Genomic DNA, 15003 nt, shown 5'->3' with positions numbered 1-15003 from the left:
AAATAGCAGAGATCCGCAGAAGCAGGTAAAGGCAACAGCACGGCACACGGTCCCATTGAGTTCGGTCGACGCCAATCTGAAGGTTACAAGCAGAGTTGGGTGTCAAAGCTACTTGCTTGCAACGACAGGCGCAACCGCGCAAGCATGGCATTTGTTTATACACTGGCTCGTGGCAAGTTAACCTCCGGAAAACATATACACAAGGTAAGGAAAGGCACGACCAAAACATATTCAGGAAGACCCAACATGTCTGGGAGCCAAAAAAAAAAAAAGGGAGTACCAACATCTCTACTTCTCCAGTAGGCATTTCAACGTCTTGCGAAAAGTAAATGCAATATGAGATAGTTGATCGTTGTCACAATACATCTTCGCTCTTCATTAGCTGCAATTGTGGATTCTTCCAAAAGACTAATCCTGCTATACAGTCATCGGCCATTGTTCCCCCGGTTAGATATTGACTAGGAGGTTTGGAGGCGCCACCTCTGAAAATGCCTGCAAGGCTGATTGCGTCAGAGTAAGAAATAATGTAGAAAGGAAACACCCACATTGATTCAATTGCAAGTTGAGAAAAAACATATTAAAAAGGTTAAAACAAATCACATTACTTTATAAAACTTCAATGGGACAGAAAACTACAAGAGCAAAGTTCTCATACATTTTGGAAGGATGTTGGGGAGGTAGAGGATTACAATGAACAGCAGTTTATTACCCTCCCCTTTAAAAGAAAGAAAACTGTGCCATATGTTATTTTAAAAAACTGTGTTCCAAATGCTTACCTCATTATGCAAATTGAGTGCTATCTACTTCTGACTTACAGCCTCATCTGTAATCTTCGCCTGAAGTTGTTAAATGAAAAGGTAAGCAGCAGATACAGATAATACTATAAGCAACAAACAATTCTAGAGAACCTAAGCTCTAGGGATATTTCCAACAATGCAAGGATAGATATAACGTGTAAGTGGAATCAACATACCTCAGCTGCAGTATCTCTCCGGACCTTCCTAGTCGGGCTCCTCATTGTGACAATTTCTTCAGCAGTTGTTGGATGAACACCAACAGTGGCATCAAAATTTTGCTTCGTCAACCCAGCCTTAACAGCAATTGCAACACCCTGTATAAATAATGTACATCCACAATGGATTAACTAAAGAATGAATATGAAGATGTGAATTACAAAAGAAAATCACACACAAACCTGGATAATCTCAGGTGCATCTTCACCACACATGTGCACTCCAAGGACTTTGTTTGTTTTAGCACATACAATAACCTTCATATACACGCGATCAGGTAGACCAGAAAGAGTGGCCCTGAGAGGTTTGAAATTTGATGTGTAGACATCAACATCTCCATACTTTTCAATAGCCTGAAAGCATATGGTTTTACTCAAAGTTAATCATAAACTGCCAAAAACTACTGTGGGATTCAAAGTATACAAGTGTGAATTCTATTACTTTCTCTTCAGTAAGGCCAACTTGTCCAATTGGCGGTTGAGAAAACACAGCAGATGGCACAGCCCTGTCAAAACGCATAATGCGCAAAGTAGAAATTTGTTGCTAAATATATAGCCGAAAGTTGTTTGCAAAAGGTTTTGGTATGTGGGGTTTCATGAAGAACTAAAATGAAGTATCTTGTATACAAATGTACCTGTAGTCTGGTTTGGTAGGTTCATTTCCAAAAATGGTCCTGGCTATTGCCCCAGCTTCCATTAATGCAACTGGCGTCAGGTTTAGCCTATTAGTGACATCCCCCACAGCCCAGATTGAATCAACTGAGCTGCGAGAATACTCGTCAACCTAGAATTATAGATTTATTCCACGAATTCCAAATGTCATTTAATGATGATCAACAGTAAGGAAAGTTCAAGTCCATGGAGAATGTACAAACTTGCTCTCATTACATTACATACATACCAGAATAGCACCATGCTTGTCCATTTTGACCCCAACATCTTCCAGTCCCAAATTCTACAAACATACAGTTGGGTATCAAGACACATGCATTGAGAGACTAAATGTATGGCAATAAACGATTAAGGGAAGTGGAAATCCCGTGGCAAAATTATATGAACCTTTGTGTTTGCCTTTCGACCTGTTGCAAACATAACATGTGAGAACCCACTGATAGTTTCTTTGTTTGTCTTCAGAGTCAGCAAACCGTCATCTGATTTAATTACTGCTTGAGGAGTTTGTTCTATATGAAATTTGACACCCCTCAAAGACATCTGTTCGGCAACAAAATCCCTGATCTAAACATCCACAGGCAGTTAGGATATAAGTCAGTGAATAGAGCTTTTCAGATATCCCACTTAAATAGAACTTCAATTTTGATATACAAGTATTTCATCTTATGGATACTTTCTCACCTCCTCATCAAAGCCTCTCAGTACTTTCTTTTGCCGGATAAAAACATGAACATCACTCTTCAAGCCATTGAAAATACCAGCAAACTCCAAAGCAATATATCCACCTCCCACTATTGCAATCTTCTCAGGTCTGGAAGGCAAATCCAATGCTGCATCAGAATCAATGGCATGCTCTATTCCTGGTATGTTTGGCTTGGACGGTCGGCCACCAACAGCTAAAAGTATGTTTTTGGCAGTGTAAAGCTTGCCATCCACACTGACAGTATGTGGGTCAACAATCTGCATAATTTAAACAGATTCTGCATCAATTGCCGCACCAATCCTGAATGAATCCTTTCAACAGAAGTTATGCACACAAACTTAATATGATTAAAAACATTACCCAACCTTTCCACGGCCTTCAATTATAGTAACACCCGATTTTTTCAATGTATTTGTCTGAAGTCCGACAAGTCGTTGCAACTCCAAATTCTTGTTGGTTATCAGAGTTCTCCAGTCATGCTTTGGATCAGTCTCATACATCCACCCAAAGCCACGGCTCTCTTCAAACTCATGAGAATACTTGGATGCATACACCAACAGTTTCTTCGGAACACAGCCACGAAGCACACATCTGAAATACAGATAAATGAGCATCTTACATGAAAGGTTTCACACCAAAATGAGTAAAGAGTTCGAGGAAAGACCAATCAATTAAAACAAAGTTATGAAGACTTCTTGTAGAAACAGATACTTGGGGCCTACTTTCATGGAGGAACAGATACAGATACTCAATAACAATTCAATTAATAGGGCACTAATAGCAGTCACCATGTCATTCTAGCTAACTCAGTACTCTATACCAGTAATCAATACTCCACCACATCTAATAAAATGGCAACTGATAAATTGCATTCTCTGTAACTGATGCACTTGCCATTGAGAACTGATTTACTCCAAAATTTGACTCCAGCAGATACACATTCTCCACTTTGCTTCATAGCATACAGCTTAATATATCTAAATAAAACGATATAATGATGTTAATAGCTTCTGCAGACATGCGCTCTAGCTACTGAAGGTACTAAACAGGTATCATATTCACAGTGATCATACTTATCATTGATCAGGATGCGCAGAAAAATACAAGGAACAACATTGTGCTCGAATTGCGTTACGCCATCATCTCCACTGATCTTAAAATACGGATCGCAAATTAACCCATTCATGGAGCTGATTATATTGGGCACAAGCGCAACAGTCACATACCAAACATCTCGCAGGGAGAACAAACGAGTAACACTGATTACAGAGCGGGAGAGGGGCGTCGGCTTACGTGCCACCGACTCCACCGAGGGTGTTGGACGCGACGGTGGCGAACGGCATCTCACACACGGCGGCGCGGGCGCCGTAGAGGGCCGAGGCGACGCGCGACGCCCGCATGCCCCCGCTCCCCGCGCCGATGGTGAAGAGGTCGTAGTCGTACTCCCTCTCTGCCGCGCCGGAAGCGGCGCCGTTGCCCCCTCCAGCGGCCGCGGAGGCCGAGACGGAGAGCGCGCGGCGGAGGTGGGCGCCCGGGGACGTGGCGGCGGCGAGGGGGAGCGCGTGGCGGCGGGAGGCGTCGAGGAGGAGGGGTTGGCGCGGGGAGACGGCGCGAGCTAGGCTACGGACCGCCGCCGCCGCGGCGGCGGAGGAGGCGGGTGGGAGGGTCGCCGCCGCCATGGTTGAGGTGTCCGTCCTTCCCTTCCCGGCGGCGTGGGCAGGCGAAATCAAACCGAAATGCTCCCTTCGGCCGCGCCCCGCCCTTTGCTGCTTCGATGCCTTGCTTCGGTGAGGCGTGAGGTGGCATCCAGTGGCTGGGCCCTGGTGTATTAGGATTAAATTATGCTTTCTCAGCTGGGACACGTAGTTATATTCTTGAAAGCGTATCCAAGTCCAAGGTAGGCAAACAGCCATGCAGCCCAAGCAGTAAGCCAGCGGAAGGGTGACAGATGGGCCGGAAAGGCCGAGCTCGAAATAGCATTCCGGCCCACACGTGCGACGAGCAATCGACGACAAGTCCCAACCGGGATCGAACCGTGACGGCTGCATAAATTGACTAGTGAACCGTGGCTGTCGCCTGTCGGAACGGAAATCGAACTCAGCACATGCGCCGAGCTCATATTTGCGTAACTGCGTTCCGTGGGAAAAGCAATGCACCCCTGGCTGTTAGTTATTCTTTGAAAGATTGATGCCTCAGATCACTCTTTTCAAAAAATCTTGTACCCAAGTAAACAATGAGAAACATTGTCATGCTGTCTGACTGGCTGTTATGAAACTTATTAAGCACCTTTGTAGTCATGCTTATAGTCCTCCTTGCCATACAGGAACCGAAGTAAACCTAGGCCAAATTTTCTTGATGACGGTACCTTCCCAGCGCAAGCTGAAGAACTCCAGTTTGATAATACGTGCAGGAAGCCAGTAAAGCAAATTTAAGGGGATTATCTTTACCCTACCTGGCCATCTCGTGGGACTTGTTCTTCTTTGAACTCCGTTGGTAAACCTTTTTTTTTTCTTCTATTGTCTATGGATCAACTACATTATATGCTGCTATACTAATCTAATGTATCAATGTTTAAATAATATTTTTAATACTGTAGTATGGAACGTAGACATGAGTTTCCATCTCAGAAGTTAATAATGTTGGGTACTTGGATCACCACTCTAAACACACAATGTCGACCTATGATCATGTCTGCAGCCAGACATGTCAACACGCACAGGCACTACTAGCACATTAGGCAACAGCATGGAGCAGCCATGCAGAAACCACCAGGCAGGGCACAGATTATTCTCTGCTCCCTCACACCAACCACAAAATCAACACAGCTACACAGGCTAGCAGCTAATCAGATATTGGCAACAAACCTTTGCAGTGCAGGACACGGAGAAGAGGGGCACAGGAAGCTGCCATCCACGGCAAAGGTTCAAGTCGTGATCCACTGATGCTTAGCTCCGAAGGCTGTAACTGCTCCATGCAGCAACGTCAGGAGCAAGAGAATCATAGGCTGGAACACAATATTTTAATCCTACCTACATAGTTGTGCAAACCATGCAGAAAGCCAGAACAAGGGTAAGCCGCTTTATCAGGTACTTGCAGTTTATAAATAGGTCCCAGACCACCGAAAGAAGCTACTGCCCCTCTGCCCCAGATGTCAAGCACACCAGTACACATCACGAAAAAATTAACAGGCGGCACGAGGCACATGGGGATCAGATCAGCAACAGCAGTTGGCACTTTGGATACAGTTCAACTTTTTCTATAGCACAACCTTGCAACCAGACCATTACACAATCATCCCCATTAACAAAAGAGAAAGCAAGTAAAAAGGAGCGCAGAATAGCTACTTAGCTATGTATCACCGGTGCTCTTCCAAGAAGAGGGACCGATGAGTCCATCCGCAATTGGCAGGTGAACGATTTGCAGGAGCAGTCGATGGGCACGTGCAGGTTACGACCCGCAGCTTACTTGGAAGGGTCCCCACGGTGGGGATGGGTTGGGGAGGCTGCCGGAAAGAGGCCGATCCTAGTGGTGCCTAGGTATGGGAGCAAGCAGCAGTGGCAGGGTAGAGCATGATCCATGCCATTTGCTGCAAGGTCTTCTTTAGTCTGCTGCTCACCATGCCTTCTGTCATCGGCATACCTGGTTCCATTCACCGATGGCAATGTCTTCCCCTGCCAAACACAGCAACATGAGATCTCTGCACAGTGATAGCAAGAAATGCTACTACCATAGAAACCATTTATCATACTGAAATGCTCATAACTGAGGCTCTGTACGCTGAACAAAGGGAACAAACATTCGTTTCTTGAAGAAAAGCCAGTGGTTTGGTATCATCTACGATCGATTCGGATAAACGAGGAAGTAGCCATTGATTCAGATGCAAAGATAAACAAAAAAACTATCTATCTATAGGCAGCAACTTCAAGATTATATAAACATATCCAAGATAAATTTGAATAAACAAGTCAGGACCACAGTATCATTGATTCTGATGCAAGGATAAACAAACTAGTGCAGAGATCTGCAGACTTCTGCTGGCAGAAAGGAGGTAACAGTCAAAAAAGGCTCCATATTAGGTTGGACTGAAACAAGACAGCCTAGAAAGAAAATCTATTGTATCACTGTGCAGATAGACCGAGACACTAAAAGGACTTAAAATATGTGGAGTGCCAGCCAGTATACTTGTACAAGAGACTTTCTGGCTACTGTCGAACGCTCTACAATGTCTATATAATGTCATGAGCCTCAGCCCAAGTTAGGAAGAGCTACAGCCTTGCTCCATCTCTCACCACAGCAAGCTCAATGGGGAATCCATGTAGTACCTCATGTTGTATTATACAAAAGACCAAGTCAACCAGGTTAGCACATTACATGCATTTAACATTCTTCATGTACCTCCTGCATGGTATATTCATTTTGTAGTATGAACAATATGCATATGCACCAGGCATCACTTGGTTACATCAATGCATCTTCTCTGGCTATTTTTATTTATTTTCTAACCGTAAATATAGCCAATAGAGTGGATGTTCAATAGGCAGCATGCAAAAACACCACTTCATTACATGCCAAACATGATATGATGCGCGTATGATGATACCTCAGGAATACATAATTAGGGGTATATACATGATTATGCATCACTCAATAGCATAATTAAGCTACAACCCCCAAAGAAACCAATCACAATACTAAATCACGAAAAGTCATCACATTAGCATTTGTGATATTATCACAAGATCCTCATTGGGAGATCTGACTTTAAGGGAAATGTAAAATGTTATATCATGGAACATGTTAATCCCAAATCAGTTTTAGCTGCCTGCATTCTTTATAGGTACTGGAGTTTGGGGGTTAAATTCAGGCAATGACACACAAGGCAAACTAACAGAGGCCAGCAGACTATTATTTTTTCAAAAATGAAGAAGGAAAAAGAGCTGAGAATAAGAACTTCAAATGTCATTCAATTTCTACATTTACTTAGGTTATTTACAATTCTTTACACAAATGACTACACATATGTGCACTAGCTTAAGGGTAATCTAGATTCGGTTCTGACTGGTTCAATATTTTACTATTACCTTGGCAAAAGTGAGAAATGCAGAGAAGCTTAAAAAGGTAAGATTTTGATCGCACAAATCTATAGAAAAATGACGATTACGGTGAAGATCTTTTGTTCATTGAATTATTCACCGTGAACTAGATGAGCAAAATGTCTTGGTGTTTGACAATGCAGGAAAGATGTACTTGGAATGAGGCATCGCCATCTTATACAATTAGATCATTTACTAAGATTACAAGGTGTACCATGAGACAGCCTTCGAAATTTGCAGGTAGTAAGCACACTACTGTTCATGGTAGGCAAAGAAGTACCCTAAACTTGTACCTTGTTAGGTTAGTTGCTTGATGCGATTTATTAACTTCCAACAGCATTGCAGTCAAACATACAGGTTCGTATAAAGTCTGAAACATCTAGATAGAAATTCTTAATAAGTACTATTGGAAAAGATTTACCGCCTTCTCTTTCAAGATGTTGGGTGAAACAGATAGATCATAAGACAAGATGTTTTTTGTTGTATAAAATATATCCAAATATCAAGACGGGCACTCAATTAGTTCATGAGGACTGACAGAACTGAAGGGTAAGTATTTTGATTTGATACATCACTTTAAGAAGCATATAAGTCTGCAATGCCTGAAATTCTACAAGTTTCAGAATGATTTGGATGTCTGATTGCAATATTTGAGGGGAAAAGAACCATAAGATCAAATGGTCAATCAAGTCCTTGCTTTGGAGCAAAGTTGACCCAACCAACATGATGGGACTAGCTGCATAAGTTGCTACCATGGTGGGAATAACTGAGGTTTGAACTAGGCATCATAATCCCTCAGCAACATAAATTGGAACCTTATTCAACTTTAGATGTTAAATTTTCTATCAGATAATGGTATTAGGTTAACCAGTGATGGTTGTTACTGGCTTAAAACCTCTAAGAGGAATAGAGTCAAAGTGTTTACTTGTTTAGAGAAACTAACAAACAGTTGGACAAAACTGAAACTCTGAAAGTAGCTTTTGTCCAGTGAACTGCTTTCAGTGATTCCGAGGGACAACTTTGTTTCAACTATCCAGCTAGAAATAAAGGCACACTGAGATTAGCAATATCATTGCATGGTCCAAATAAAAGAAAACCAAATCTCAGAGCTCTTCCTAGTCCATAGTAAATAGCAGTGAGCTACCAAAAATGCTTTCTAGATTCATAGCATATTGTTGTGGAAACATCCAACACCATACCAGAGATGAAACACCCTTGCCCAAGTTGTGATAATTAAACACAGCAAGCTCAAAAAGCCGGAAAAAAAGGGACTAGTGACGCTTACTCGAAATACTCCGAAATGAGTCTAAAAAGGTACTGCATCCTATGACTTACTAAATTAAATTTCAAGATGGTGGTTCTATAAATACCTTGACTGTTCCAATAGTAGTGAGATCTTTGCATTGGGACAGATTTGGTATACACAGTGCAGCCATTAGGCCCTGCAAATGTTCAAATGACAATGTTCAGGTTTCAATAAGATGCAGAGAACTGAACTCCAAGTGAGCCATGTGAAAATGATGTATCTTGTTTCTGGAAGCAATCTTATAATGAGAGATGTTACATGAAAAGAACAAACGAATGAACTCACTAATGATGATATTCAGGACCAAAATGTTCAGGATAACTAAATGCAATCAACCAACCACAATTGATGTAAGAGATATTACACAAGGTAACAAACTATAGTATTATTATTTGGGCTCTTGCATGGCCTACGAGAGGTCAAGCCTCTCAACTCTCAAGGATCTCAAACCAACTCTTATATAGGAAACAAGCAGACTTCAGGATCCAGTAGTAGCTTATAGAGCCCCAATGATATGAAACGATGACGACACCGACATGAAACGATGACGACGCTGACATTATTAGTGGAGTTGGTTTACACATCTGCATTTAATGTGGACCTATGCAAAGAAATGGACATAACAGAGCTTAACAGTCAAACACTATAGTTTAAGAAAGCATACAAATAGATGGAGATAGACGCAATTCGTCAGTAATAAAGACACCAGCAAGAAATATGACGATGGAAAATTCCAGTAAGATTGGAACACACGCAAGTCAGTGCAAAGCAGGTGAAAGTTGTTGAGCTGGTAGGTATTATTTGATTATATCTGAGGGTAACTGGCATAATTTGAAATTTGGAGTATATTTTCAGCTGTTAGCAAATAGGACTATAACAGCTCAAGCAAAATAGCTGAAATGAACAAAAAGAGTAATGATTTGATACCATGGCATAAGCTACAACTTATCACAGCTGTCTTGCATGCATCTTTCTAAAATACACTGGCTAACACCAATGGATGAATTACTGGAAACTTCTGAACATTTGTATGGTATTACAAGGTTCATGACCATGCCATCATACATTAATATTCTAACACAATAAAAATAGCATCAATCAAAGGTATGCAATTGAACACAGATCAAAGAAATTGTCCACAACGAGTGCACAAACTTATGCCGTTATGCAGTCTAGAGAAAGGAAACACAAATATGAAGTTCATGGACCATAAATGCACTGACTCCATAAGCATCCTGTGATCAAACTAAGGAATTTCTTTTACTTATGCTGCCTGGACGCCATAACGTGCACAATAATTCTTACTTCAGAGTTCAGACTAAGTAAATGGCAAAGCACTATTAAAAAAGATTAAAAGAATAGCATAGCGCAGCATATCTAGAATCAGGTTAGCAAAAAATGAAACAAATTGAAACCAATCAACGCCAGTACATCATAAACCCTCCCTTCCCACCAGGAAAAGACAATAATGCGTAAGCATCCCATCCACGTGTTGCACAATTCCAGGTTCCTAACTAAGATGATTATGACCACCATAGGAGAATATGCATAGGTCCAATCTATTTAATTTTGTCCAATCTTTCATGGACCCCAACAACACAACTAACACTGATTCATTTACCTAATCCCCAAAGTCGGATGGCAAATGAACGACAATTTTAATGTGCATTTGGACAGAGATACATATAAACAAATTTGAGGATCATCGAAGAATCTAGAATCCTGATCAATTTATTCCTAATGGCATGCTTGTACAATGAAAAATTATATCTGAGGGTAACTTGCATAATTTGAAATTTGGAGTATATTTTCAGCTGTTAGCATATAGTACTATAACAGCTCAAGTAAAATAGCTGAAATGAACAAAAAGAGTAATGATTTGATACCATGGCATAAGCTACAACTTATCACAGCTGTCTTGCATGCATCTTTCTAAAATACACTGGCTAACACCAATGGATGAATTACTGAAACTTCTGAACATTTGTATGGTATTACAAGGTTCATGACCATGCCATCATACATTAATATTCTAACACAATAAAAATAGCATCAATCAAAGGTATGCAATTGAACACAGATCAAAGAAATTGTCCACAACGAGTGCACAAACTTATGCCGTTATGCAGTCTAGAGAAAGGAAACACAAATATGAAGTTCATGGACCATAAATGCACTGACTCCATAAGCATCCTGTGATCAAACTAAGGAATTTCTTTTACTTATGCTGCCTGGACACCATAACGTGCACAATAATTCTTACTTCAGAGTTCAGACTAAGTAAATGGCAAAGCACTATTAAAAAAGATTAAAAGAATAGCATAGCCCAGCATATCTAGAATCAGGTTAGCAAAAATGAAACAAATTGAAACCAATCAATGCCAGTACATCATAAGCCCTCCCTTCCCACCAGGAAAAGACAATAATGCGTAAGCATCCCATCCACGTGTTGCACAATTCCAGGTTCCTACTAAGATGATTATGACCACCATAGGAGAATATGCATAGGTCCAATCTATTTAATTTTGTCCAATCTTTCATGGACCCCAACAACACAACTAACACTGATTCATTTACCTAATCCCCAAAGTCGGATGGCAAATGAACGACAATTTTAATGTGCATTTGGACAGAGCAACATATAAACAAATTTGAGGATCATCGAAGAATCTAGAATCCTGATCAATTTATTCCTAATGGCATGCTTGCACAATGAAAAATTCAGTACTTCATCTATGACTTCAGTAGTTGAGTAGTGCAATATCCCACAAACACACTGTGCACTTATAAGGAATACTCCACGTCTCCACACATTTACGCTCAATAGTGCCCTAGTTCTTCCCATAGTTACAATTAATAGCTTAAGTGAATAAGTTGTCGCCATTTACTGATTGTCTGATTTTGATCCTAAAGTAGTCTGGTAATTCCAACCTGCCACGCTTACCTATTTTTGCCATTCTAGTCTAGCACAAACCTGAACTCAGAGACGACATTCCCCGCACCAAAGTACTAAACCGAGAATGACCTGCTCAGCACTAGCAGCCCATGGAGCTGCTAATCAATAGAAACATTAGCCATCACTCAAAATCTATTCACTGCTGATAAGCATAAAAAATCTATTCTTTGAGGCATAATAACAATTCGCATTATTTACAGCTTGGCTCTGCTACAAACCGCAACCAAAGCATTACAGGAGATGCCATTTCTTTGAAGCATAATAACAGTTGGCATTATCTACAGCTTGGCTCTGCTACACCGCAACCAAATGGCACCACTAAGATGACTAAGACCATGACATGAGAATATGGACCTTGCTAAACTTAGGTACAGTCTATTTAAATTTGCCCAATCTTTCATCGACCCCAATATCACAACTAACACTGATTTAGTGATTCATTTACCTAATCCCTTGAGCCAAGTGACAAATAACCTAGAATTCTTATGTCCTTTTGACAAGCAACACTTCTATAAACAAATATGAGGATCATTCACGGGCATTCCAGAATTTCAATAAACATTTATAATGCTGCACTGACAGGGAATAAACAAAACTGAGGATTGTATCCATATTTGGCTAGTGCGATATCTGAGAAATACAAACACAATGTACACTGCCAAAGCTCAGTACAAGGAATACTCCGCACAGTTACATTCAATAGTGTCCTACTATCCTATGTACTCCCTAAAATATGCTTCGGTAAATAAGTTGTCACCATCACACTTCCTATTTTGCAATTCCAGACTGGCGCAAACTCTCGATCGCAGACTGGCACCAACTCAAACAGCTAGATAAAATTCTCCACAACAATGTACTAAACCGAGAGCTAACATCCCTAGCACTAGCAACCCACAGAGCTGCATGGTCAGTAGATTAACAGACCATAGCTCAAAATCAATTTGCTGTTGACAAATATACCAAATGTGTGATAACTGCAGCTTTCATGCCATTTGTTTCTAGTGAAATAAGCAGTGAGCATGATTTACAGCTCGAATCTGCCCATAACCGAATGCCTCCCCATCGTCCTCAACATAAACAACATGCCCGAACGAACCAAACTTGGACACGCACCAGAGCACTCAATCTCGGAAGCAGGCAATGCAGCATTTCCCCCAGTATCACAGCACATGCAAGCGCTGCCCAGCAGGATCTCACTCACCAAATCTGCGATCTGATGACATCGCCGCCCCAACAGCACCACAGCCTACCACCCCCTAGCTGCCCGCGGACGCGCCAAACAGCCGCATTAGAAAAAACCAGCGCCGGAACGGAACCTCCGCACCGACCCCGACCGCGGGCGGAACGCCCCAGGGGGCCCGGATCGACCGGCCGGTGGGGCCTCAGGGCGCCGGGCCGGACGCCGAGGAAGAGGAAATGGGGGGAGGCGGACACGGGGCGGCGAAACCCTAACCCCCCACTCCGCTCCGCCGGGAAGGCGGGAACACAGCTCTGTGCTGATGTGCAGTAGCAGCACTGCGAGGGAGAGAGCAGAGAGCGGCGCGGCGCTACCTTCCGGGTTTCCCGCGCGAAAAGCCGGGGGAAATTACGGTTTTAGCCCCCCACCCACCCATATTCGGCCGGGACAGCGGACGCCTCACCTCACTGGTCACTCGAACCGCGACCGGTGGGGCCTCAAAGCGCCGGGCCGGACGCCGCATGGCGACGGCGAGGAGGAAATGGGCGGCCGCGGCGACGAGAGCAGCCGCCGCCGGTGAAGTAGAAAGCTGGGGTTCAGGATGTTTGGGCCTTTGGGGGATTCGAGCGGAGCTCGAGGAGCATCTTGGCGCGGCGCTCAGCTCAGCCCGTCGATTTGGGGCGTGATTGATGACTGCAGCCCTCCATTCAGGCTTCTAGGGCCGTTCGGTTAATTTTGCTTATTTTTAGTCCGTGTCACATTGAATGTTTAGATACTAATTAGGAGTATTAAACGTAGACTATTTACAAAACTCATTACATAAGTGGAGGTTAAACGGCGAGACGAATCTATTAATCCTAATTAAGTCTAATTAATTCATCAATAGCAAATATTTACTGTAGCAACACATTGTCAAATCATGGACTAATTAGGCTTAATAGATTCGTCTCGCCGTTTAGCCTCCACTTATGTAATTGGTTTTGTAAATAGTCTACGTTTAATACTTCTAATTAGTATCTAAACACGGGTGCTAAAAATAAGCAAAGAAACCAAACCAGACCTAGGATGTAAGATCTGCAAGTTTGGATGCCTGCGTCAGGGGTGGGCCAGTTTCCAAGGTGCAAAAGCAGCCTTCTAGCCACGCTCCCGCCGTGCGGAGAGATTGGATGTTTCTCCAGAGCCTGGCTCACGCGATACGCGCAGGAGCACGTAGCCTGCTGTTATAGAGGTGGGAGATGCAGACATTCAAACAACCAATCACTTGCTCTTTATAACCTGCACACGTGAATTCATACAATCAAACAAAAAGCTCTTGCATGCCCTCAGCCTAGCCACCGAGAACCTGGTTCTTAGGAACGGGCCCGGCTAGGAGCTGCAGGCATCCAATCACACCCTTAAGAATTTTGGGGTGGAGGAGCCGTGGGATAAAAAGGCTCATGGCTCGTGTACATTTACATTTGGTAGGATTTTTCAATGACGCAAAAAGAAATTAAATTGGAGAGAAAATAAGAGCGGTATTTGTATGGAGGCAAAGCTCTAGCATGAAATCTAACATTTTGACATAAAATCAAATGTGGTGATCCATTTTTATACACACAATATAACAACAATTAATTGTATATCACAACATTGTGATACTACTATACTAAGAGGTCCTATCTTTATACATCAGTTTAATACATTTCTATGATGCAACAGCCTTCGATATACCATGTTGGGATTAGTCTTACAATGAGGTGTGGGACTAGTCTCAATCCAAATAATTTTTGGATAGTTGTCACGCATATAATATAAATGTTACCTATATATTTTATATTACTCCATTGGACTTTTTGTCATAACATTTGACATATTCAATATTTTAGTTCAAATACACAAAAAGATAAGTTATATTTAAAATATCTTTATCATAAAAATGAAAAATGGTATTTACATAATTTTTGGATAATACGAAGGTCACACGTCGTGACGAAAAGTGTTTTCATCATAGTAAAAAATATTTCAACATGAGGTAGTACTAGTGGACAGTTTTTTCAAAACAAATTTCCATCCAATCACCGCATTTCTCTCTCCTTCCCTCTCCC

General features: G+C 42.0%; 1 protein-coding gene across 4 annotated transcripts; it reads right to left on the bottom strand.

Annotated features, from left to right (window-relative positions):
* Positions 1 to 26: 26 nt before the first annotated feature.
* On the bottom strand, positions 27 to 13597 carry LOC117838415 (glutathione reductase, chloroplastic). 4 transcript variants are annotated; one of them, XM_034718439.2, is made up of 14 exons: positions 13383 to 13597; positions 8851 to 8922; positions 5252 to 6058; positions 3681 to 4207; positions 2753 to 2978; positions 2366 to 2644; positions 2072 to 2248; positions 1914 to 1967; positions 1648 to 1796; positions 1455 to 1518; positions 1196 to 1366; positions 974 to 1111; positions 777 to 836; positions 27 to 492 (listed from the first exon to the last, which is right to left on the bottom strand). In XM_034718439.2, the coding sequence occupies exons 4-13, from the start codon at positions 4064 to 4066 to the stop codon at positions 801 to 803; spliced, it is 1680 nt and encodes a 559-aa protein (XP_034574330.1). In that variant the 5' UTR covers positions 4067 to 4207; positions 5252 to 6058; positions 8851 to 8922; positions 13383 to 13597; the 3' UTR covers positions 27 to 492; positions 777 to 800. The 4 variants fall into 4 exon arrangements, with proteins under 4 accessions (XP_034574330.1, XP_034574329.1, XP_034574328.1 ...); XM_034718438.2 differs by lacking the exon at positions 13383 to 13597 and adding an exon at positions 12944 to 13326; XM_034718437.2 differs by lacking the exon at positions 13383 to 13597 and adding an exon at positions 9072 to 12914 and having other exon boundaries at positions 27 to 500.
* Positions 13598 to 15003: the final 1406 nt, after the last annotated feature.

This window comes from Setaria viridis, chromosome 9, assembly GCF_005286985.2.
Source record: "Setaria viridis chromosome 9, Setaria_viridis_v4.0, whole genome shotgun sequence".
In the NCBI taxonomy this organism is placed as follows: domain Eukaryota; kingdom Viridiplantae; phylum Streptophyta; class Magnoliopsida; order Poales; family Poaceae; genus Setaria; species Setaria viridis.
Note: the sequence above shows the minus strand (reverse complement) of the source record. Positions and strands in the feature narration are given on the sequence as shown.

Coding starts and splice junctions, on each gene's coding strand:
- LOC117838415 (XM_034718439.2), bottom strand. CDS start 4,066: ATGGCGGCGGCGACCCTCCCACCCGCCTCCTCCGCCGCCGCGGCGGCG. Junction 2,979..3,680: donor CTCGGTGGAGTCGGTGGCAC/GTAAGCCGACGC, acceptor TCTGTATTTCAG/ATGTGTGCTTCGTGGCTGTG. Junction 1,112..1,195: donor ATGCACCTGAGATTATCCAG/GTTTGTGTGTGA, acceptor TTATTTATACAG/GGTGTTGCAATTGCTGTTAA.